Raw genomic sequence first — 23,874 nt, 5'->3', positions numbered from 1 at the left:
TGCTATACTGACACTATCAGGCTGAGTCTATACATACAGTGCTATACTGGCACTATCAGGCTGAGTCTATACATACAGTGCTATACTGGCACTATCAGGCTGAGTCTATACATACAGTGCTATACTGGCACTATCAGGCTGATTCTATACATACAGTGCTATACTGGCGCTATCAGGCTGATTCTATACATACAGTGCTATACTGGCACTATCAGGCTGATTCTATACATACAGTGCTATACTGGCACTATCAGGCTGAGTCTATACACACAGTGCTATACTGGCACTATCAGGCTGATTCTATACATACAGTGCTATACTGGCGCTATCAGGCTGATTCTATACATACAGGGCTATACTGACACTATCAGGCTGAGTCTATACACACAGTGCTATACTGGCGCTATCAGGCTGATTCTATACATACAGTGCTATACTGGCACTATCAGGCTGATTCTATACATACAGTGCTATACTGGCACTATAAGGCTGATTCTATACATACAGTGCTATACTGGCACTATCAGGCTGATTCTATACATACAGTGCTATACTGGCACTATCAGGCTGATTCTATACATACAGTGCTATACTGGCACTATCAGGCTTATTCTATACATACAGTGCTATACTGGCACTATCAGGCTGATTCTATACATACAGTGCTATACTGGCGCTATCAGGCTGATTCTATACACACAGTGCTATACTGGCACTATCAGGCTGATTCTATACATACAGAGCTGTACTGGCACTATCAGGGTGAGTCTATACATACAGTGCTATAATGGCACTATAAGGCTGAGTCTATACATACAGGGCTATACTGGCACTATCAGGCTGAGTCTATACATACAGTGCTATAATGGCACTATCAGGCTGAGTCTATACATACCTGTAGTGGTCAGCTCAGATGTTTAGGTTTTGAAATCTAAGAAAGTAAAGTTTATAAAATCAGCAGCTTCTTGAGTGACAGCAGCTGAGGATCAGATAATATCTAGGGGGAATTCATTGTTATCCCCTCCTCTTTTTAGAATTAGCATAATTGATTTACTTTGACTTGCAGGACCTGTGCTGAGGTCATACCCATGTGATCAGAAGGGGCAGGGCCTCAACCACCAGAAAAATTTTGCATCCTGGTATCAGCTATGTTGGCTGATTCTCCGCCCCTTCTGGTCACATGGGTATGACCTCACCACAGGTCCTGCAAGTCAAAGTAAATCAATTATGCTAATTCTAAAAGGAGGAGGGGATAACAATGAATTCCCCCAGATATTATCTGATTCTCAGCTGCTGTCACTCAAGAAGCTGCTTATTTTATAAACTTTACTTTCTTAGATTTCAAAACCTAAACATCTGAGCTGACCACTAAAGGTATGTATAGAATCAGCCTGATAGTGCCAGTATAGCACTGGCTTTAGCTTATATAGGAAAATCCTGGTGATTGGTTCCCTTTAAATTGTGTTCTGTAACTTTTTCTTATTTGTTTCTCGCATAAAGGAAGTACGATGTGAAAAATAAGACTAATGGAATGTCCTCTTTGGGTGAGTATAATGGAATTATTGTGTCTTCATTTATTTATTTTTTTTGTTTTGCTTCTCTTCGTACTTGAAATTGATTTAAAAAAATATAATGGGATAAATTATTCATTTGTTTTTAATTTTGCTATTTTACTTTTAATTTTAATAACTTCTCTGTGATGACCATGGAGAAGATATTTATTCCTAAACTGTTTTTTACGGTGTATAGAATGGGATGGAGTACACAGTGAGAGGGGGTGATACATTGAAAATACTGTTTATTCCACATTTTTTTTGCATTTCTCCCAGATTCCTGTTTGTTTGAGCAGAGGTCCTCAAACTATCTGTCACACACCGCTTATGGGGAACACTGAAGAAAGTTGGAGAGGCAGGTCCAAAGTGCAGTTAGAAGAAAACCCACAAGAGTGTGGAAGTGCACACAAAAGAATAGTCAAAAAGTCAACGTCTAATACCAGGATGTCTCGTCATTATCGGGGAGTAAGCAAGCCGTCAACAGGTGGTAGCAAGGGGTCGGAAGCCAGGAAGTATCGGCAGAGGCAGAAGGGCAAAACAAGGCCAAAGTGACGGGTAGTAACCAAGGTCAGTAGCTGAGAGATCATAGTACATACTGGGGAGGTGGACATACAGAACGGGACCGGAGGTCAGACAGACAGGTTCAGGAAGACAAAGGATGGAACTGGGGTCAGGATGATGGGGAGGACAAGCAATACAGGTAGGACACAAGTCATGGACCGGTAGTGGGGGGACAGGACAAAGCAGAGTCAGACTCACGGGAACGAGAATCACACTGCAGAACAGTAACTATTACTGGTGCCCTAGAGGCAGCAGCACCAAGATATGGCAGTGCAACCCCTGAAATGAGGCCAGAACAAACAGACAAAACCCTTAGAGGCAGGATACATGCACCGGCTCAGGAACAGCATAGCCATGCATGAATCATGACAGTTTCAAACCTTGAGAGCCACATTCAGCTTTGAGAGAGGGTCATGGGCCATATCCTACTCCTGGTTTCTTCGCAGTAGTGACATCCAGAGCCTGCATTTACCAGTATAATAACAGCCACAGGTTTTTTACATCACCATGAAGTGGTATACAGAGATCCAGGGGTTCCTGCATTACCCCCATCCAGATCTGCTCTGTTGTCTGGTGCTACTCACAAAAGTCACTATCTGAAGTCCCGCTCTTCACAGTTATTTACTAAACGTGCTGTTAATGCACCAAGCTGGCAGAGCCATGCATCATGGGCGTGCGAGCCACATGTGGCTCCCGATCTACAGGTTGGGGATGCCTGGTCTAGACAGTTGTGTGCTCCAGAATATTGAAAGTTCAAACAAGTAGCTATTCTGAGTTTTGCTCTCTTATACTCTGGTAGAAAAGGCAGCAAGGATTGCCCAGGACCTTCCAGAAATCCGGCCAACTGCAGACCACTGGTCTTCAAATCATAGAGATTTCAAGCCTGTGCCCTTTGCTGTGGCAACTGGCCACCAGTAGTAGACTTCAGAGGTAACCAGTAATCTAGGCAACAAGGAACTCATTATAAAATTTAAAATTCCTTCATTCTTCATAAGAGAGAGGATTTTTAGCTAGAGTTGTTTATTTGTAACTTTACCGATTTAAGAAGTTTAGGTAGGCCCAGTGTTAATGTAAAAAAAAAAAAAAAAAAGCATCCATTGGTAACGCGATCATACTATAAAGCCTTCCCTTCAGGAATAGTGAGAAGACTCTGCCAAATCTGCCATTTTAAAGTAATCAGGCAACTCTAATATCAATGCTCTACTACGGTAATAAATACTCGGTTGATGCTGCCATCTAATTGTAATAGAAATGAAGTGATGATTCATTAATTTAATGATAAAAAGCAAACTCTATTGATTCCACCCTCAGACAAAAATAAAAAGACTTAAATGATTGTGTGATGACTTGATGGATTCTGTCTTAGTCTACACAGTAAAGCTGAAAATATAAAGATCATGTGTGGGCTTATCGGGAAACATTTAATCAAATAGAAGCAATAAGAGGAACCATGATCACACTACTCATTAAAAACGCAAACCAAAAATAATCTTTTAATAATCGTTCGTGCGAGGAATGGTCAGGCGAGCCGGGTCAAGCACAGTACGGGCAGAGGGAGGACCGGAGGAAAGAGCAGAAGTGGAGTCGAGGTCAGGCCGAGGTCAGTACCCGAGGAAGCAACCGAGTGGGGAGGTAGGAGAGGGGACAGAGGAATGGGGGAACGACTAGGGGACGGAACACAGACAGGGCACTGGGTCACAGGCACAGACGGATCAGGATAACACTTACAGGACCAGCAATCACAGGAAAAGCAGCGCTAAGCTTATAGCCGGCACTGGTTCACTGGAGATGTCAGTTTTTAAAGCATCCAAGCTCCGGAAGTGAGGCTCAGGAGAAGGCTCCGCCATGTGGACAGGGAGACGGAACCGTTACAGTTATTTTTGGTGTCTGGAAGTGGAGTCAGGGTACAAGGTGCACCTTCATAGAATGCAGCCCAGGAGCTGCAGAAGGTGACACTTTTAGTTTAATAGTGAAAAATCTGGTGACAGCTTTCCTTTAATAACATAGAAGGAAAAAGAGGAATCATGATCACACTACTCATCCAAAAAAAAGTTTTAAAAATTCTATCATTTTTACTAAAATTCTCAACAAATAATGACTAAACTGTCTTAGTCTACACAGTAAAGCTGAAAATATATAGCTCGCGTGGGCTCGTCGGGAAACATTTAATCAAATAGAAGCAATAAGAGGAACCATGATCACGCTACTCATCAAAAAACGCAAAAAAAAATAATCTTTTAAAAATCTTGTTAGTATGATTTTGTACAATTTATCAACAAACCAAAAATGTTAGAATTTACTTACAATTGTATTTACAGAAAGAAAATGGGTGGTATGTAAACTTTCCAGTTCTTAGTAAGCAAGTGATAATTTCTTTGAAATTCTTCATACCCTCCCCTTCGCCCTTCCTCAAATCATAAGTATAAATATGAAGCTCAACTAAGATTTCTCAAGACCTCAAAGGAATATTTCTATTGCACAAAAAAAAGATGAGCTCCCTATTTGGAATTCTAAGTCTCCTTGCAGCTTTTTCAGCAAAAAGTAAGTTTTTAGATTTATTTTAATTGATTTTTAAGTTATTATTAATTTTGTTATTATACTGATAAAATAAAAATAAAACAATAAAATAGCAAAAAAAATCTAAATAATAAAATAATATATATCTAATACAAAAAATAATACAAATAGTTAGAACATTACGGGAAGAAATACGGTAAATAACATAATAAATATTTAATAAGTAAAATGTATAAATTAAAAATACTATTTTGTATGCATTTATTAATAATATTAGTATTTCAATGATATAACAATTTTACTATTTAAACATAAACAGTAGTAAATTAATACAGTAAAAAAAAATAAAGTAATATAATCTAAAATCCAATAAACCCAATATTACAAATAGAACATTGCATAACAATAACATTATTATCCTAAAAATTCTATAAATAGCTATATTATTAATTACAAAATGAATTAAAAAAAAAACTAAATGTAATAAAAACAATACTACTAATAACAAAAAAAAATATTACAGGTTATAAATCAAAATAATGCAGTAGAAAAATGTCTAAATGATAAAACATATATCGAATACAAAAAAATAATACAAATGCTTAGAGCATTACAGGAATAAATAAATAAAATAATAAATATTTAATAGGCAGATAATATAGTAAAGTAAAGTGTATAATAAAGTAAAAATATTTTTATGCATCTATTAATAATATTAGCATTACATTGCTATAACAGTTTTTCTTTTTAAAATTAAAACAGTAAAATTAAAAAAAATTACAGTAAAAAAATAAAGTAATATTATAATCTAAAATCCAATAAAACCAATATTACAAATAGATCATTACATAACATAATAAAATTATTTTCCTAAATATTCTATAAATGGCTATATTATTAATTACAAAATGAATACAGAAAAAAAATAAACTAAATGTAATAAAATCAATACTACTAATAACAAAAAAAAACAGTATTACAGGTTATAAATCAAAATAATAGTATATTTTGTTTTTATTGATGTATAATTTATTATTAATTCTGTTATTTTACTGATATAAAAAACATAAAACAATTAATAAAATAAAACAGCAAAAAAAATCTAAATGATAAAATAGTATATATCGAATACAAAAAAAATACAAATGCTTAGAACATTACAGGAATAAATAACATAATAAATATTTAATAAGCAGATAAGTAAAGTAAAGTGTATAATAAAGTAAAAAAAATATGCATTTATTAATATTAGTATTACCTTGATATAAGAATTTTACTATTTTAAAATAAACAGTAGTAAATTAATACAGTAAAAAAATAAAGTAGTATAATCTAAAATCCAATAATACCAATATTACAAATAGAACATTACATAACATAATAAAATTATTTTCCTAAATATTCTATAAATGGCTATATTATTAATTACAAAATGAATACAAAAAAATAAACTAAATGTAATAAAAACAATAATACTAATAACAAAAAAACAGTATTAAAGGTTATAAATCAAAATAATGCAGTAGATTTATTTTAATTGATTTTTAATTTATCATTAATGTTATTATTATATTGATATAATAAACATAAAAAAATAATAAAATAAAACAGCAAAGAAACCCTAAATGATAATATATATCTAATACTAGCAAAATAATACAAATGGTTAGAACATTACACACAAATAAATAGATAACATAATAAATATTTAATAAGCATATAATATAGTAAAGCAAAGTGTATAATAAAGTAAAAATATTATTTTTATGCATTTATTAATAATATTAGTATTACATTGACATAACAATTTTACTATTTTAAAATAAATAGCAGTAAATTAATACAGTAAAAAAATTAAAGTAATATTATAATCTAAATCCAATAAAACCAATATTACAAATAGAACATTACATAACAATAAATATTTTCCTAAAAACTCTATAAATAGCTATTTAATTAATTATAAATTTAATACAGAAAAAATAAACTAAATGTACCATAAAAAAAACAATACTACTAATAACAAAAAAACAATATTACAGGTTATAAATCAAAATAATACAGTAATATAATATTCCTAAGTATTATTACAATACAGCAGTAAACTTCATACAGCAAAATAATAATACTAATAATATTACAAAAATATAATCATTTAAATATGATAAAAACAATAATACTTTAATACAAATGGCCAGGAATGCATTGCAAAAAATTAAATAAGAATTTCAAAATAGTATAAAGGCACTATTAAATATAGCAACGATAAATACTAAAATTAACAAATAAATAATACTACTAAAAATAGCACAACAATACAATAAATAATAATCTAAATGTAATAAAAACAATATTGCCAATAATAAAAATAATGCAGGGAGTAAATAAAAATGATATAACAATATTAATGTAACAATACTGTCAGAGATAAGAAGTCCCATTGAGCTCGACCTGGAAGAAGACAAACTCTGGTGCCACCTATTGGAGGTTCAATCCTTGAACTCAAAGTGACCCTCCAACAAGTCTTGTCGTATGACTAAGGGGCACTTTGCACACTGCGACATCGCAGGCCGATGCTGCAATGCTGAGTGCGATAGTCCCCGCCCCCGTCGCAGCAGCGATATGTGGTGATAGCTGGCGTAGCGAAAATTATCGCTACGCCAGCTTCACACACACACTCACCTGCCGTGCGATGTCCCTGTGGCCGACGACCCGCCTCCTTGTTAAGGGGGTGGGTCGTGCGGCGTCACTGCGACGTCACACGGCAGGTCGCCTCGGAGCGGAGGGGCGGAGATGAGCAGGATGTAAACATCCTGCCCACCTCCTTCCTTCCACATATCCTACGGAAGGCGCGGTGACGCCGGTAGGAGATGTTCCTCGCTCCTGCGGCTTCACACACAGCGATGTGTGCTGCCGCAGGAGCGAGGAACAACATCGGACCGTCGCGTCAGCGTAATTATGAATTACGCCGACGCTGCACCGATGATACGATTACGACGCTTTTGCGCTCGTTAATCGTATCATCTAGGCTTTACACACTGCGATGTCGCATGCGATGCCGGATGTGCGTCACTTTCAATTTGACCCCACCGACATCGCACCTGCGATGTCGCAGTGTGCAAAGTGCCCCTTAAGATTTATGCCAGATCAGAACCTCAATTTGCAGGCACGGTGTTTACGGATGGTTGTTCCTCGTCAGGGATAATTATGAGATCTGATCTGGCTGTATCGGTCACTCTGACTTTTAGGATTGTTACTTCCAATAGGTGGCACCAGAGTTCATCTTCTTCCTCACTGAAGAGACAGTTTGAATATTTCCCAGAGGAGCATTACTGCTTAAGTCTCCTCACTGGAATGGTGTGTTAGCCTCCATAAGGAAAATAGCTTCCCCTTTAGACTACGTCTTAGCCTATCATACAGCCAGATCAGGTCTCACACTTTGCACTGACGAGGGACAACTATCCCGAAAAACTGTCTGCAAATTGAGGTTCTGATCTGGCATAAATCCTAAGTCATACGACAAGACTCGTTGGAGGGTCACTTTGACTTATAGGATTGCTACCTCCAATAGGTGGCACCAGATTTCATCTTCTTCCTCACTGAAGAGACAGTTTGAATATTTCCCAGAGGAGCATTACTGCTTAAGTCTCTTCACTGGAATGGTGTTTTAGTCTCTGTAAGGAGAATAGCTTCCCCTTTAGACTATGTCTTAGCCTATCATACAGCCAGATCAGATCTCACACTTTGCACTGACGAGGGACAAGTATCCCGAAAAACTGTCTGCAAATTGAGGTTCTGATCTGGCATAAATCCTAAGTGATACGACAAGACTCATTGGAGGGTCACTTTGACTTATATGATTGCTACCTTCAATAGGTGGCACCAGAGTTCGTCTTCCTTCATTTTCCATAAACACTATATGAGATAATACTCTTGTTACCCTGGGCTAAGTGTACCCGAGCACATCGATGCTCGAGCGACTGGTTAGCATACTTAAATCATCCAAACTCAAACACTGATTTTTTTTTTGTGATGTCCATTTTCAGTGTGAACACCGAACTTTACTCTTCGGGTTCGCTCATCTCTAATTTCTACCCATTCACTTCCCAAGTTAGTAATAGGGGTGTCTGATAGATGCCTCTCCATTACTAACTTCTGAGCTTGATGTCAGCTTTCAATTCACAGCTAATATGAATCTCAAAAGAATTACCCATTTGCCACTGCAGCAGGGCAATCGGGAAGAGCCTGGTAAAACACCAAATTTCTCACATCTAATGTATGTGCCACTTCTGGAGTTGCCGTCTGTCACAGGAGTGGTACTAATAGATCAGGGGATCCTCAGCTGGCCCTAAGACTGAGGCCCCTATGATCACCCTCACCCCGGGGGTATCCTTGATGGTAGAGAGGTCTTGGTCCCCGACTTGGCGCTGTCTCTTGCCAGGTCCTGATCTTACTCCCCCCAACTCTGGGAATGGGACAGAAACCAAGAAATGCAACCCCACAGAAAAGACACAGACAAGGGACCATTATCCCAACACTGCACTCACACACGAAGGGGAGACAATATAAGTGCTTGGGAATAAAGGAAAGGGCTGGGAAAAACTTACAACAAGGAAACTTTCACACTACGCAACAAAGCTACTGCTGTTCACCATGAACAGAGTGCCACAGAGACTGGGATAGCTGATGCTTTCTTCAGCAGCTTTTTACAAAACTCCCCAGCCTTAAATAGGAAGAGACCAGCTGGAGTTAAACGGGCGTCACATGAGACGATCTATCGTGCGATATGTCGTCGGGGTCATGGTTTTCGTGACGCACATCCGGCATTGATTACGATGTCGTCCCGTGTGACACCTACGAGCGACGCAAAACGTTAGCAAATCGTGTATCGTTGACACATTGTTTATTCTTAAAAAGTCGTTTATTTTTCTTTGCGCCGGTTGTTCATCGTACCCGGGGCAGCACACATCGCTCCGTGTGACACCCCGGGAACGATGAACACAGCTTCCCTGCATCCCGCGGCTCCCGCTATGCGGAAGTAAGGAGGTGGGCGGGATGTTTACGTCCCGCTGATCTGCGGCCCTCTGCTTCTATTGGCCGGCCGCTGTGTGACGTCGCTGTGATGCCGAACGTCCCACCCCCCTCAGGAAGTGGATGTTCGCCGTCCACAGCGACGTCGCTCAGCAGGTAAGTACGTGTGACGGCGGTTTAGCAACTTTGTGCGCCCTGGGCAACTAATTGCTCGTGACGCACAAACGACGGGGGCGAGCACGATCGCTCATGCATAATGTAGATCGTAACGTGTGACGCCCGCTTTAGTAATTATAAACCTGGCTCACAGAAGACTAAAATAGTGCTCCAAAAAGGAATAACTTCTGAACGGTTGGAAGCAGTGAAACAGCTCAGCCGACGCCCAGCCGAGCTGAGCACTAACAGAAACCAGGCTGAATGTCGGACTCTGCAATGTGAACAGAGTCAGACGCCATAGTAGCAATTTGCGTGTGTGGAACCGGACAGCACATGATACCTTCAGGATGCAAATTTTATGCAGGGAGGCACCAAATAAACCTGGATCTCCCCACCTTGATAATTCCAGTCCCCAGCAGTCTGCTTTACCTTGGTTGGTTATTGAAAATGGACGGTACCTCAAGTTGGTTTTCTTATTTATTTATGTAAATAATAAAAAAAAAACAGTTGGGATCCGCTCTATTTTCGACAACCAGCCAAGGTAAAGCAGACAACAGTGACCCATAGCTGCCCATAACATGTCTGTTATCAAAAATAGGGTGGCAGCCCATTTAATTTTTTTTTATTTTATTTTTTCAAGTTGTGTTGCGACCAATAAAGTAATACTTGACATGGCTGTGATTTAGCCCACACCGAAAAAGCTTGCTGCCGGCCCAGCTTTATTCAAATTACAAACCATAACAGGAACTGGGCATAAAGTTAAAAGATTGTGTCCCCGAGTTTTGCAGTTTGGTTTCGCTCATCCCTAATTATAACATCATACAATATTCTAAATAAATATAATACCTGCAAAAGAATGTAAAAATTGCAATAATAACAAAATAATTTACAGTAAGTATTTTTTATGTGTGATTATTTTAGCTATTTCAATGTAAGAGGTGACCATTGTGCTTGTTTTGCGACTTTTCTTTAGGCTACGCCCTCGACTGTACGCAATGCGTTTCTACATACACATCATGCTCAGGCATCAGTGTGACGTGTCCATCAGGCGCTTTGTGTGCATCCTCATACACAGAAACTGATGCTGGTGAGTTATATGATCATATTCCATCTTCCATTCAAAAATAATAGAAGTTAGCTTTCATCTAATACAGGGGTTGGGAACATATGGCTCGCGAGCCAGATGTGGCACGTTTGATGGCTGCATCTGGCTCGCATACAGGTCTTTAATAAAAAATACCATATTTTCCGATTTTTAAGATGCACTTTTTCCCCCCAAAACTGGGGGTGTGTCATACAAACCGCATATGGCTTACCGGACGGCAGTGCTGGTGCAAGGTTGGTGATACTACGGGCTCTTGGTGTCTCTTGGGCGGACTACGAGCTGCATTGAATCTCCCACAGTTGACGAGATCAACTTCAAGAAAATGGCCACGGAGACAGCGCGTGCAGAGATAGGACTCCGCAGCTATTTTCTTGAAGTCCATTTCGTCGATCTGCGCACGCGCCACAGTCATTTTCTTGAAGTCAATCTCGTTAACTGCCGGAGATTCAAAGCATCCCACCAGAAGATCATTGGTCCTCGTTACCACCACACTCCATGAGTGCACAGTATCGCCGACCCTCCACTGCCACACACTGAGCCATGACATCCCCTCTTCTGAGCCCACCAGCAGATCAATAATGCCCATTGCTGGGATACCCCACAAGCCCGCAGCATTATCGGCAACCCTCTGCACACTGACCCTCTTGAGCTGCGACACCCCTTCCTCCGTGCCCGCAGCATCACCTACCCTACCTTCTGAGCTGCTCCACCACTGCCGCTTCCAGCTGGTGAGTATGGGTCTCACGGAATTATGTTTTAAAATATGTGGCTATCATGGCTCTCAGCCAAAAAGATTCCCAACCCCTGATCTAATCCTTGCGTTGGGTTAAACAGGAGTAGGCAGTGATTTTATTGAAGACTGGGGGGGCAATTCAGATATGTAGGGCTGAGCTACAGAGAGAATAAAGCTTTCAACTTACAATAATTATGCAGCGACATCGCTAACGAGATATCGCTGGTGTCACGGAATTCGTGACACACATCCGGCATCGTTAGCGACGTCGTTGCGTGTGACACTTACCAGCGACCACTATTGATCCGAAATACTGCCAGAATTGTTAATTGTTGACACATCGTTCTTTTCCCAAATATCGTTGCTCATTTTGGATGCAGGTTGCTTGTTATTCCTGAGGCAGCACACATCGCTACGTGTGACACCCCGGGAACGATGAACAACAGCGTTCCTGTGTCCTCCGGCAACAAGGTGGGAGTGACGTTCATGCGGCTGCTCTCCGCCCCTCCGCTTCTATTGGTGGCTCGCTGTGTGACGTCGCTGTGATGCCGAACGATCTGCCCCCTTAAAAAAGAGTTTGTTTGGCGGCCACAGCGACATCGTTACGACGGTATGTGCATGTGACACGTACTAGCGATATTGTTCGCCACGGGCAGCGATTTGCCTTTGGTCTCAAAATATTCTTCAAATGAAATTTCATAAGAACATTTTAAGTCCCGGCGGTTGAATTTTACATGGGAAAATTCCGTAGCTCATATGATTGATTTAAAGTGACATCTGTCATTTACAAGATGGTATAAACCTTATTGTATTTGTCCTGCTGCAGATGTAGCTTTAAAAATACAAAAAACATTTCACATAAATTTGAACATTTTGAGTTTCCATTAAAAGTTCACAAAAACAAAACATTTCCCCCACTGCTGAGAGTGGGCTAATGTCTTTTTGCATTGGCATCCCATAATGCTGTGCAGCTATGAAATCTAGTGGATCATCCCTTGTGGGGAGGTGGTAAGTACTTATGACATCATAGATTAGCAATTCCCAGTGGAGCACAGTTTCTACGGCAGACTGGTTTTCCATCTCAAGAGTCACTGGATAAGTCTTTTTCTCCTTTAGAGTATAAGCTTTCAGGGTCAGCGGTGTACTCCTATAGAGTGTAAGCTCTCAAGGTCAGTGGGGTCCTTTCTATTTTCCTAGATCGTAAGACCTTATGGTTCATGGTGTCTTCTTTCTCCTGTAGAGTGTAAGATCTTACAGACAGTGAAGCCCTATCTCTCTTGTAGAGTGTAAGCTCTTATGGTCAACAGGGTTCTCTTTCTCTGTCTCCTGCAGTGTTAACTCTTATGGTCAATAGTATCCTCTCTCTCACTTCTGTAGAGTGTAAGCTCTCATGGTCAGTGGGGTCCTGTCTCTCTGCTGTGGAGTGTAAGCTAAGCTCTTATGGTCTGCAAGGTCCTCTCTCTCTTGTAGAGTATAAGCGCTTATTGTCAATGGGGTTATTTCTCTCAGTCTCCTGCAGAGTCTAAGCTCTTAGGGTAAACAGGGTCCTCTCTCTCACTTTTGCAGAGTGTAAGCTCTCATGGTCAGTGAGGTCTTGTTTTTTTCCTGTAGAGTGTAGTCTCGTATGATCAGCGGGCATCCTTTCTCTCCTGCAGACTGTAAACTCTTATGGTTAACAGGGTTCTCTCTCTCTGTCTCCAGCAGAGTATAAGTTCTTAGGGCCAACAGAGTCCTCGTCCTAGACTTTAAGCTCTCATGGTCAGTGGGGTCCTATCTTTTTCCTATAGAGTGTAACCTCTTATGGTCATCGTGGTCCTCTCTCTCCTGTAGAGTGTAAGCTCTTATGGTCAACAAAGTCTTTTCTCTCTCTGGTAGAATGTAAGCTCTTATGATCAGCGGATACTCTCTCCTCTGTTGAGTGTAAGCCCTTATGTTTAGCGGGGTCCTATCTCTCCTGTAGTGTGCATGCTCTTATGGTCAACCTACTACTCTGTAACCTGTAGAGTGTATGCTGTCATGGTTAGCAGGGTCCTCTCTCTCTGCTGTAGAGTATAAACTCTTATTGTCAACGAAGACTTCTCTCTCTCCAGTAGAGTGTAGGCTCTTATAATTACCGGATCCTCTCTCTTCTCTTGAGTGTAAGCTCTTATGGTTAGCAGGGTCCTATCTCTCCTGTAGAGTGTAAGCTCTTATGGTCAGCAGGTTCCTCTCTCTCTCCTATAGAGTGTAAGTGTGGAACCCAGGGAGGCAGGAGGTTCAGGTGCGGTACGGTACTCGTCACTGGGGTGGTGTGGAGATCTGGGATGTCACGGTGGCCTGCTCAGTTTCATGCCCCGAGGTGTCCACAATAAAAGGGGGATAGGAGGTTGGGAGTTATGTGTGTCATGACGCTACCTGCGGTACATGGCCAGGGAATAGCCGCCGCTGCTGTCTCCGTCCTTCGGGGCTGATGGTAGTAGTAGCAAGGATGGTATCGCTCCCCACAGGTGGAGCAGGCCCCAAGGAGGATGATGAGGGGAGTAGCAGTGGCGGTGGCTGTGGGCACCAAGGTGCAGGGCGCTGGCGCTGGCAATAATCCCGAGTCGGCTGCTGTGGTTCCAGGTGTCTTTACTCAGGTCTTTAAAGTAACCCGGTTGTGGCTGCTGAAGTACTGGCCACCGCTGTGATGGGCCCCATTGACCTCGGATACGTTGGAAGAAGTTTGGAAAATGTCCTTTGTAAGAGTTACCTCTCCAGTAGTGAGGAACCCGGGCTGAGCGTTCTGCTCCAAGCCTGGGCCCCATGAAGAAGGAAAAGGAAGAAGGTAGTGGTGGTGTTGTGTCACCAGAACTGATGTTCCAGTAAGACTGACTGAAGATTGCATAAAGTTGCTCCTACTTCTATGCCAAATGGAACCCGCCCTCCAGGTGGTTGTCCTAGTGACCGGGAAGTCACAAGCTTCGTGTTGGCCAATGCCCCACCTACCCTAGTCTAGCTCCCCAGTGAGAAGGCTCCTAAACTGTATGTAAAGTGTAAATGTGGAACACAGGTGATTAACCCCCTCCTTAACCGAGGCAAATACTGCACCTTAATTGAGCTTACGTGGCGACTGGAGCAGCAGGGGCGCCACATAAGCTCGTATGGTCAGCTGCGTCCTCTCCCTCGCTTGTAGAGTGTAAGCTCTTATGGTCAGCGGGTTCCTCTCTCTCCCCTCTAGAGTTTAAGCAGTTATGGTCAGGGATTTCCTCTCTCTCTCTCCTGTAGAGTGTAAGCTCTTATGGTCTCTCCTCTGCAATGTAAACTCTTTTGGTCAGTGGTTAATGTCTCTCCTGTAGAGTTTAATATTTATAAAGAGCATGGTTCTCCCTTTTGCTCTCCCCTCTCCCCTAGGAGGATTTATCTGCCGGAAATCACTGTTTTGAGGATAAATTTAGGAAGGCTGGTGAATTTTAATTTCAATAAATTTTTAGTAGCCTGGATAATTTTAATAGATAGAAAACAACATTTGTTTATTTCTAGGTGGAACGACTAAAGTATCTTTCATCAGGTCGTGCGGGAGTTCAACTGATTGTGGCTTTCAGGGCAGTCTCAGCATACCGGAAGGACAAATAAGGATGGGCATTTCCTGCTGCAGCAGCAGCGATAACTGTACTCCAGATACCCCTTCATGTAAGTCATCCAGTTCTGCTTCCTTCCTCCTATACTTGTAGTTTGAGAAATAAATGGGCTCCAAACTTGATGGCTTAGTTTTTGCATCTTGAGATAAAATTTTTAATGGTACCATGTTTGCACATATACCCGTAGAAGTGCATGGTTAGCGCAAAATGGCCGTAGTCTTGGGGGAGCTCACACCCAGCTCTGCACACTTTTTTGTACCAATAAATACTTTTTATGGACCTTGGAGTGGAGCCACTTTTTTTCTTTTGTGGAATACCAAAAATAATACAAGATAAACTCAACAAAAATTATTAACTCTGGGAAATATGAAGAGCACAAGGCCCAAATGTACCACTCTGTACCAACGTGGTCAAAGACCACCCGACACATTTCCCTTCATAATAAGAAGTTCCTCAAAAGTGGAATAGAAGGACAGATACCAAAACTGGTAAAACCCAGATTATCCAAAGTGCTGAAGTGCACTACATTATTTGAGGTGCTCAATGCTTAAGGTGCTAGCGCCTGCTCCTACTGGGACTTCCAGCGTAAACGTACGAAAAAGTCAATAGAAATGCAACAATCCCAACAGCAGGCACCAGGTTGAGAGTTCACCCCCAACAATCCCAACAGCAGGCACCAGGTTGAGAGTTCACTTCCAACAATCCCAACAGCAGGCACCAGGTTGAGAGTTCACATCCAACAATCCCTACAGCAGACAACAGATTGAGAGTTCACTCCCAACAATCCCAACAGCAGGCACCAGGTTGAGAGTTCATTTCCAACAATCCCAACAGCAGACACCAGGTTGAGAGTTCACTTCCAACAATCCCAACAGCAGATACCAGGTTGAGAGTTCACTCCCAGCAATCCCAATAGCAGGCACCCGGTTTAGAGTTCACTTCCAACAATCCCAACAGCAGATACCAGGTTGAGAGTTCACTCCCAACAATCCCAACAGCAGGCACCCGGTTGAGAGTTCACCCCCAACAATCCCAACAGCAGGCACCAGGTTGAGAGTTCACTTCCAACAATCCCAACAGCAGGCACCAGGTTGAGAGTTCACTTCCAACAATCCCTACAGCAGGCACCAGGTTGAGAGATCACTCCCAACAATCCCAACAGCAGGCACCAGGTTGAGAGTTCATTTCCAACAGTCCCAACAGCAGACACCAGGTTGAGAGTTCACTTCCAACAATCCCAACAGCAGATACCAGGTTGAGAGTTCACTCCCAACAATCCCAATAGCAGGCACCCGGTTTAGAGTTCACTTCCAACAATCCCAACAGCAGATAGCAGGTTGAGAGTTCACTCCCAACAATCCCAACAGCAGGCACCCGGTTGAGAGTTCACTCCCAACAATCCCAACAGCAGGCACCAGGTTGAGAGTTCACTCCCAACAATCCCAACAGCAGACACCAGGTTGAGAGTTCACTTCCAACAATCCCAACAGCAGACACCAGGTTGAGAGTTCACTCCCAACAATCCCAACAGCAGGCACCAGGTTGAGTTCACTTCCAACAATCCCAACAGCAGGCACCAGGTTGAGAGTTCATTTCCAACAATCCCAACAGCAGACACCAGGTTGAGAGTTCACTCTTAACAATCCCAACAGCAGGCACCAGGTTGAGAGTTCACTCCCAACAATCCCAATAGCAGGCACCAGGTTGAGAGTTCACTTCCAACAATCCCAACAGCAGGCACCAGGGTGAGACTTCACTTCCAACAATCCCAACAGCAGGCACCAGGTTGAGAGTTCCCTGTGAGGCAGCCCTATCCCCAAGTGGTCAGAGCAACAGCCTAACATATCCCCAGGTTTGGGAGACATGTATTACACCATGCTCCAGATGCGACCGTGTGATAAATGAAGGTAGGACTAAGGGAGAATGCTTAATAAAACCCATATGTAGTGTGAAACGTTGCCTGATGGAATAAAGAAAATTGAAAATACCCGTGAGATACTGTCTATGCTTTTTATCTGTGAGATGGTGACCCTATCCTTGATGAAGGCTTCCAGCTGGTGCTGCAAACAGTCTGTTTTGCGCTTATTCAATAATACGTGTCCCAAGGTATAGTGCAGCCAATCAAGAGGGACTTCATAGCCTGTATAAAAGCAGAGGTAGAGAATGCAGTTGCTGTTTTGTGGTGAATCTGGATAGTGGAGAACATCACAGTTCACAGTTCAGCAATGGAAATAGGAAAGGAAACACTGATGAACCTGTGCACATATTGCATAAGATTAGTGTGCGAATATGGTAAGATATGGTCATACATGTCTTTCAGGGCAGTTGGAGGATTTGGAGTAATTTTGATTTGTTCAGAAATGTTAATGAAGCTGTCTTTGAAAGTTTAAATCGAAGAAGGGTGATTGATAAAATTTCACGGTGTAAAGTTTATGAAGACAACTTCTTCACTTATTTTTTTTTCATCTATTTCACTTTAGTACCGGCACAAAGCTCTACCCCTAATGGACAGGTCTGCCAACACTGCGTTTCTGCTACTTCTACCTATTGTTCCAGTTCGAATACAATGCAATGCACCGGCAATGAGAATATGTGTCTTCTTGAATCAACAAAAATGTCAGGTACGAAAACAGAGCTCTTTTCTCTACATCAACATTTCTTATCAACAATGACCTACCAATCGAGAACTGATCGAGAACACTGCACTTTGTAAATAGTTCTCCGATATGCATATTGAGAGGTCAGTAAATTTATTAGGAAGAATTAATAATTACCAGGAAATATATATTACCCCTATTTTTATGTAACTGACTTACATTGAGGACATATTGTATAGAGACAATTGAGAGAAAAATTAACAAGCTATGGCAAAGAGAACCATTCTTGTAAGTGGATGCTACTTGTTTAAATAATATAAAATGAGGATGTCATGACTGTGGCCTGTCTCCTTCAGGGTTAAGTTTTGGGGGTGGAGTTTGTTCTGTGGTGCGTCACTCCGCGACTCTCTTCCAGAGCGCCGCCAGTGATAGCTCCTCTCTTACAGCGTGTGATACTGGTTCCCCTGAGTTTGCTCTGTTACATCCCGCTACCCAGCTGACATCTCCCTGACCTCCATCTACCTTGTGTTGTCTGTCTCCCATGTCTTCCTGACCCCGGTCCTGTCCTGCGTCTTGGTCCCCGACTCCTCTGCTATTCTGACTGATCTCCCAGTCTCTGACCTCTGCTACGTTTACTGACCTTGGCACGGCTTCTCTCTGTGGTTTTTACTTGTCCTTTTGGCTCCTGACCCTCGTCCTTCCACTCATTGTCGGCTTGCTTCTCCCCTCGGTTCAGACGTTACTTCCTGGTATTAGACTTCGGCTTGTTGACCATTCTTTCATGTGCACTGCTGCCCTCTTGTGGATTTGTTGCTAACTGCACATTGGTGCTGCATTTCTAACTTGCTTCTGTGTTTTCTAGAGCTTGACAGAGGATAGGGAGAAGCGAGAGGAAAAGTATATGAGTGAAGATGTAACTTTTATTAAATATATTAAAATTCTCTAATTATAAAATAGATTTGCTTTAGTTAATCATAGAAAAGCAAACAAGGTCCTCAACGGCATCGTATGCTTACAACAAAAGGTCTCAGTATCTGTATTTATTAGTAGTTAATGTCCCTTTAAAATAAATTGACTTTATTATTTGTGCCGCCCCCAGTAGACCTCTGATGTCACGGTGGTGGCTTCAAGTGACGATGTCGCCATACTGGGCATGAGCAACAGGCTTTTGGAATCAAGATTAAAATTAATATTTAAGAAAAGGGAGAAAAAATATAAAATAAATAAATAAAACAAAGAGTTTGTGCCACCAGTTGGGATGCTCGACTTTGGTATGGCCGGTCACTGCTGGAGGTCCCCAGGAGATAGGTGGCGATGCACAGTGCCAGAGGGTTGTCCTCTCATCCCCCCAACTATGGCTGGGACCTGGGGATATTGAAGTAGGGATGGCGGAGCAGAGAATAATTCAGCCTAAAGCCTGCTTTACACGTGTTGATATGTCGTGCGATCACACCCGCCCCCATCATTTGTGCGGCACGGGCAATTTCTTGCCCGTGTCGCACAAACTCGATAACCCCCGTCACACGTACTTACCTCCCCGACGACCTCGCTGTGGGCAACGAACATCCTCTTCCTGAAGGGGGAGGGACGTTCGGCGTCACAGCGACGTCACACAGCGGCCGGCCAATAGAAGTGGAGGGGCGGAGATGAGCGGGACGTAACATCCCGCCCACCTCCTTCCTTCCTCATTGCCGGCGGCGGCAGGTAAGCTGCAGTTCATCATTCCCGGGGTGTCACACGGAGCAACGTATGCTGCCTCGGGAACAATGAACAACCGGAGCACAGAAGGACGTTCGATTTTTTTAAAATGAGCGACGTGTCAACGAGCAACGGTAAGGTGAGTATTTTTGCTCGGTCACAGTCACTCATTTGTGTTACACTCTACGATATGTCAAATGAGGCCGGATGTGCATCACTAACGACATGACTCCGAAAACATATCGTTTGATATATCGTAGCGTGTTAAGCTTGCTTAAGAAAGGACAGGGAGCTTTTAACTTTTTAATGTAGCTCTGCAGAACTTTTATCACAGCATATAATGATGGGGGTACTTCCTGCCCTGATGAGAGTTGGCTTCTCTGCTGTATGGCGATAGTGTACCCTTCCTCTGCTACTATTTCCCTAGGAATAGGTATCTTGATATCCTGGGATTTTCAAGACAAGAACGCTCTGGATCTTTATTACTTTCTGGTGAGCAGGTGACAAGAATCCTGAAGGAAAACTCACAATTCCTTCTAGACATTCCCAGACTGACATGTGCCACTGTGCTCCTAGGAAATTCACTTCCCCTTGTAAAAAGGTAATAGCATTCTATCAGTTTGCCACTGACCTTGGAAGTCCTGGTGGCCTAGGGACTGATACCCTGCCCTCCAGAGGTTTAAGCAGTTACCTCAGGACAGGACCATCTCCATGTTACACTACTCTCTTCACCTCCGACTGAATTTACCTCAGACCTCAGCTCCTCGCTTTCTCCTTCTAGGGCTCAGTCTCAAGCGTTGGTTTATCTCAAGAGATTAGCCCTAGTAAGGGAGTGTGAGCAAATGTATGTTTTGTGGTTAACAGCAGAGAAAACTGCATCTCATAAAAGCTAATGTTATACAGATTGAAATATACATGTGGTTATTATCTGCGGCTACTAGGCACAGGGCACCACAAATTACTTATAGGTGTGTGCCCAGCTAAATATAATTATATTGTCCAACTGGGCTGAGTTGGACATTTGAGAGTTAATATTATCTCAGGGATCTTTGGTAATGAATGATATCATTCCTATATCACCAGATATCATTGCTCTCAGGTTCTTTGTTAATACAGATTTGAGTGCCACTGAGAAGTGGAAATATCAATAATTTGGGATGAACAAACCTGAGTTCAATGTTTGTGCCAAATACAGACTTTTTCCCCAAAAAAACAGAGTTCGGAGTTCAGGTGCTTTATGTATGCAAACCAATCGAGCATTGGGTACTCTTGGTGCTCAGCCCTTTCGAGCCGCTTGCAGTTTTTGATTGTCTCACACTGGGGGTAACAACAGCATGATCGGATGTTGTGTGCACCCAAAAGAAAGGGAAAACTTACCCACCTGCCCTCAGAAGTGATCTGTTTATGGCTGGCTACATGTGGGCGGGGATCCAAACTGCCCAATTAGTGACTTCTATTGAGGTTCAGGTCCAATGGAAGGCCAGGTCCCAAACTGAACTTTATCTAAAGTCTGGCTCAATCGGCTGAACTAAACTTCCACAGGTCCGCTCATCTCTATCAATAATGTTATCAAGTACAACATTCTTATATTAGATTGTATTGACATGCAGACTATTATATTGTATTTATTTGCTGCTGAATTTTGATTTGCTAGCACATGGATGTGAAACTTTCCGTAAGAAATATTTAGCATAAAGTACCATATTTTTCAGATTATAAGATGCACTTTTCCTCCCCCAAATTTGGGAAGAAAGTGAGGGGTGCGCCTTATAATCTGAATGTAGCTTACAGCGGTGGTGGAGAGGGTCACAAGAGCCTGGGGGAATGCTGCGGCAGCTGTCTAGGGGGCGACTGGTGCGGCTGTGCGGGGTCTCTGGCGGCTGGTGCTGGGGCAGCTCTGCGGGGTCTGTGGTGGTATTGTGGTTGTGCAAGGTCTCCAGCAGCTGTGCGGGGTGTCCGGCGGCTGGTGCTGAGTCGGTTGTGTAGGTTTTACGGCGCAGGGTCTCCGGCAGCTGGTGGTAAGGTGGGTGTCTCCGGCGGCTGGACTGGCACTGCGGGGCGGGCGGTGAGGACTTCAAATAATTCTGCCTAAAGTAGACGCATGCGCAGATGGGGCTCTCAGCTCAAGCTCTCATCTGTACACATGCCGCCTATGGCCCATTGATCAGCGGACTTCAGAAAAAAGGCACCCCGAGGTGGTGCTTGCGCAGAGGAGATGTTGGCTTGCCATTGAGCCAAGAGCTCAATCTGCATTGAGTCCGGGCACTATTTCTTTGAAGGCCTCACCACCGACAGCCGCCCGAGCCCCAGCAGTGCTGCCCACAGCACCAGCACAGCTGCCCAATTCCCAGCCTCCGCCACAGCGCTGGCCTCCGCCGCAGCCCCACCCAGCCTACAGCTTTGGAACATCCACTGTCCCTGCCTCCTGTGACTCCTCCATCACTGCTGCTGCCCCCTCTGGTACGACACTACCGGATTATAAAATGGACCCCATTTTTTTGTCACCTTTTTTTGCTCTGTATTTGGGGTGTGTCTTATAATCCAGTGAGTCTTATAAGCCAAAAAATACGGCTATATTCTGTTCCAAATCTTTGATGAAGCACACTTATCTGTCCTTGGCTTAAATCCAATGTGTGTAATGCTTAATGATATTCTATGGATCATTATCCTGCATGAAAAAAAAATGTACACCATAAGAACATATCTGATCATAGAGTGTAGATTTGTACTCAAGCAAAATAGTAAATATATGAAAATAAAGCTATAATTTAATTGGTCGTTATTAGGGATGATCGAATACCTCAAATATTCGGCTTCGCAAATATTTTCCGAATAGGTCGCCACGATTTGCGAATATTCGATGCGCAATGTAAGTCTATGGGAAACCCGAATAACAACTATTCTGAACTATTCGGGCTTCCCATAGACTTACATTGCGCATCGAATATTCGCATAGCGGCGAGTTATTCGTCGAATATTCGCGAAGCCGAATATTTGAGGTATTCGATCATCCCTAGTCGTTATGGTCATCAAACCCATTTTTTTGCATTAACAATCTTCTCATTCAATGCTTAATGTTTCATCTTTGCAGGATCGACAACGTCTTCTTCAGCCATTCGAGGTTGCGCAACAAAATCCATCTGTGATCTTGGCAGCCAGTCGCAAACCACAGGAGATCTAACAGTGGACGTGAAGTTTACCTGTAGCAATCGCAGCATAAGTGTTCAAACTTTTGTGCTGACTCCGGTCATCTTTTGTCTTCTTCTGACGAAATTGTTCTTCTAACTGGTTTTAAATATTCCTTAAAAATATTATGAATGTTTTTAGGGTGAAATATTTTACATTGTTCCTTCTATTACCAACTTTATATTTTTTTAACTAAATCTTGGCCTTATCCAAGCATCTGTTGGGTTTACTTCCCTTGTAATATTAGTCTCACTTTTTAAACTGCTAATCCTACCTCATTTCCATTAAAAGGACAATCTAGATCTAGTTTAAGCTTTGTATTTGACTTAAGTGTAAAATATTTAGAGAGATTTTCCATCTCAAAATACATTTCTCTATCTGTATTCATACTGCCAAATCCTGACTGTGTGTAATGTGCTCACTGTCAGGATCACCCTCTATTTCCAGCAAGAATGGGAATTCATGTGATCACAAGCCGAGGTATGAATAGAAGTAATGCTGCCGAATAGAAGACGTTCTAATAGGGCTTTATCTCCCCAAAAGTAAATGAAATGCATTTCTGTATCTGCCTTCATATTGCCAAATCCTGACTATGTGTAATGCGCTCACTGTCAGGATTACCCTCTATCTCCAGCAAGAGTGGGAAATCATGCGATCACAAGCGGAGGCATACACAGAAATCATGCAGCACAATAAAAAAAAAGTTCTAAGTGACCCCACCCCCCCAAAAAAATAAAAAGAAATAATAATTAATGAATTAATATTTGGCTGGATCAGATAAGAACATATTCCTCCTATTGAAGCCCCTAGATTCCCCTTTCATTGCAGCCATAAAACATGATACCAATAAAAGTGCCCCAGAAACACTGTATGATTCCCCCCACAATGAATTCCTCCACAGTACTCTCCACACGCACAGTATGATTCCACCACAGTGAATTCCTCCAGAGTACCCTCCATACACACAGTATGATTCCCCCACAGTGACTTCCTCCACAGTACCCTCCATACACACAGTATGATTCCCCAACAGTGATCTCCTCCACAGTACCCTCCATACACACAGTATGATTCCCCAACAGTGATCTCCTCCACAGTACCCTCCACACGCACAGTATGATTCCCCCCAGTGACTTCCTCC

The 23,874-nt window shown here is 42.2% G+C and overlaps 1 protein-coding gene across 1 annotated transcript; it reads left to right on the top strand.

Annotated features, from left to right (window-relative positions):
- The first annotated feature begins 4,603 nt into the window (after positions 1–4,603).
- LOC142255667 (phospholipase A2 inhibitor 25 kDa subunit-like) lies at positions 4,604–22,832 on the top strand. The gene is made up of 5 exons (XM_075327080.1): positions 4,604–4,655; positions 10,792–10,905; positions 15,155–15,304; positions 17,733–17,873; positions 22,639–22,832. The coding sequence occupies exons 1-5, from the start codon at positions 4,604–4,606 to the stop codon at positions 22,830–22,832; spliced, it is 651 nt and encodes a 216-aa protein (XP_075183195.1).
- Positions 22,833–23,874: the final 1,042 nt, after the last annotated feature.

Source organism: Anomaloglossus baeobatrachus, chromosome 11 (assembly GCF_048569485.1).
Source record: "Anomaloglossus baeobatrachus isolate aAnoBae1 chromosome 11, aAnoBae1.hap1, whole genome shotgun sequence".
NCBI lineage: Eukaryota > Metazoa > Chordata > Amphibia > Anura > Aromobatidae > Anomaloglossus > Anomaloglossus baeobatrachus.
Note: the sequence above shows the minus strand (reverse complement) of the source record. Positions and strands in the feature narration are given on the sequence as shown.

Bases quoted from the DNA above. Each gene is read 5' to 3' on its own strand.
- LOC142255667 (XM_075327080.1), top strand. From the start codon at position 4,604: ATGAGCTCCCTATTTGGAATTCTAAGTCTCCTTGCAGCTTTTTCAGCA. The intron at 4,656-10,791 runs GTAAGTTTTTAG...ACTTTTCTTTAG, and splicing joins TGCAGCTTTTTCAGCAAAAA to GCTACGCCCTCGACTGTACG. The intron at 15,305-17,732 runs GTAAGTCATCCA...ATTTCACTTTAG, and splicing joins TACTCCAGATACCCCTTCAT to TACCGGCACAAAGCTCTACC.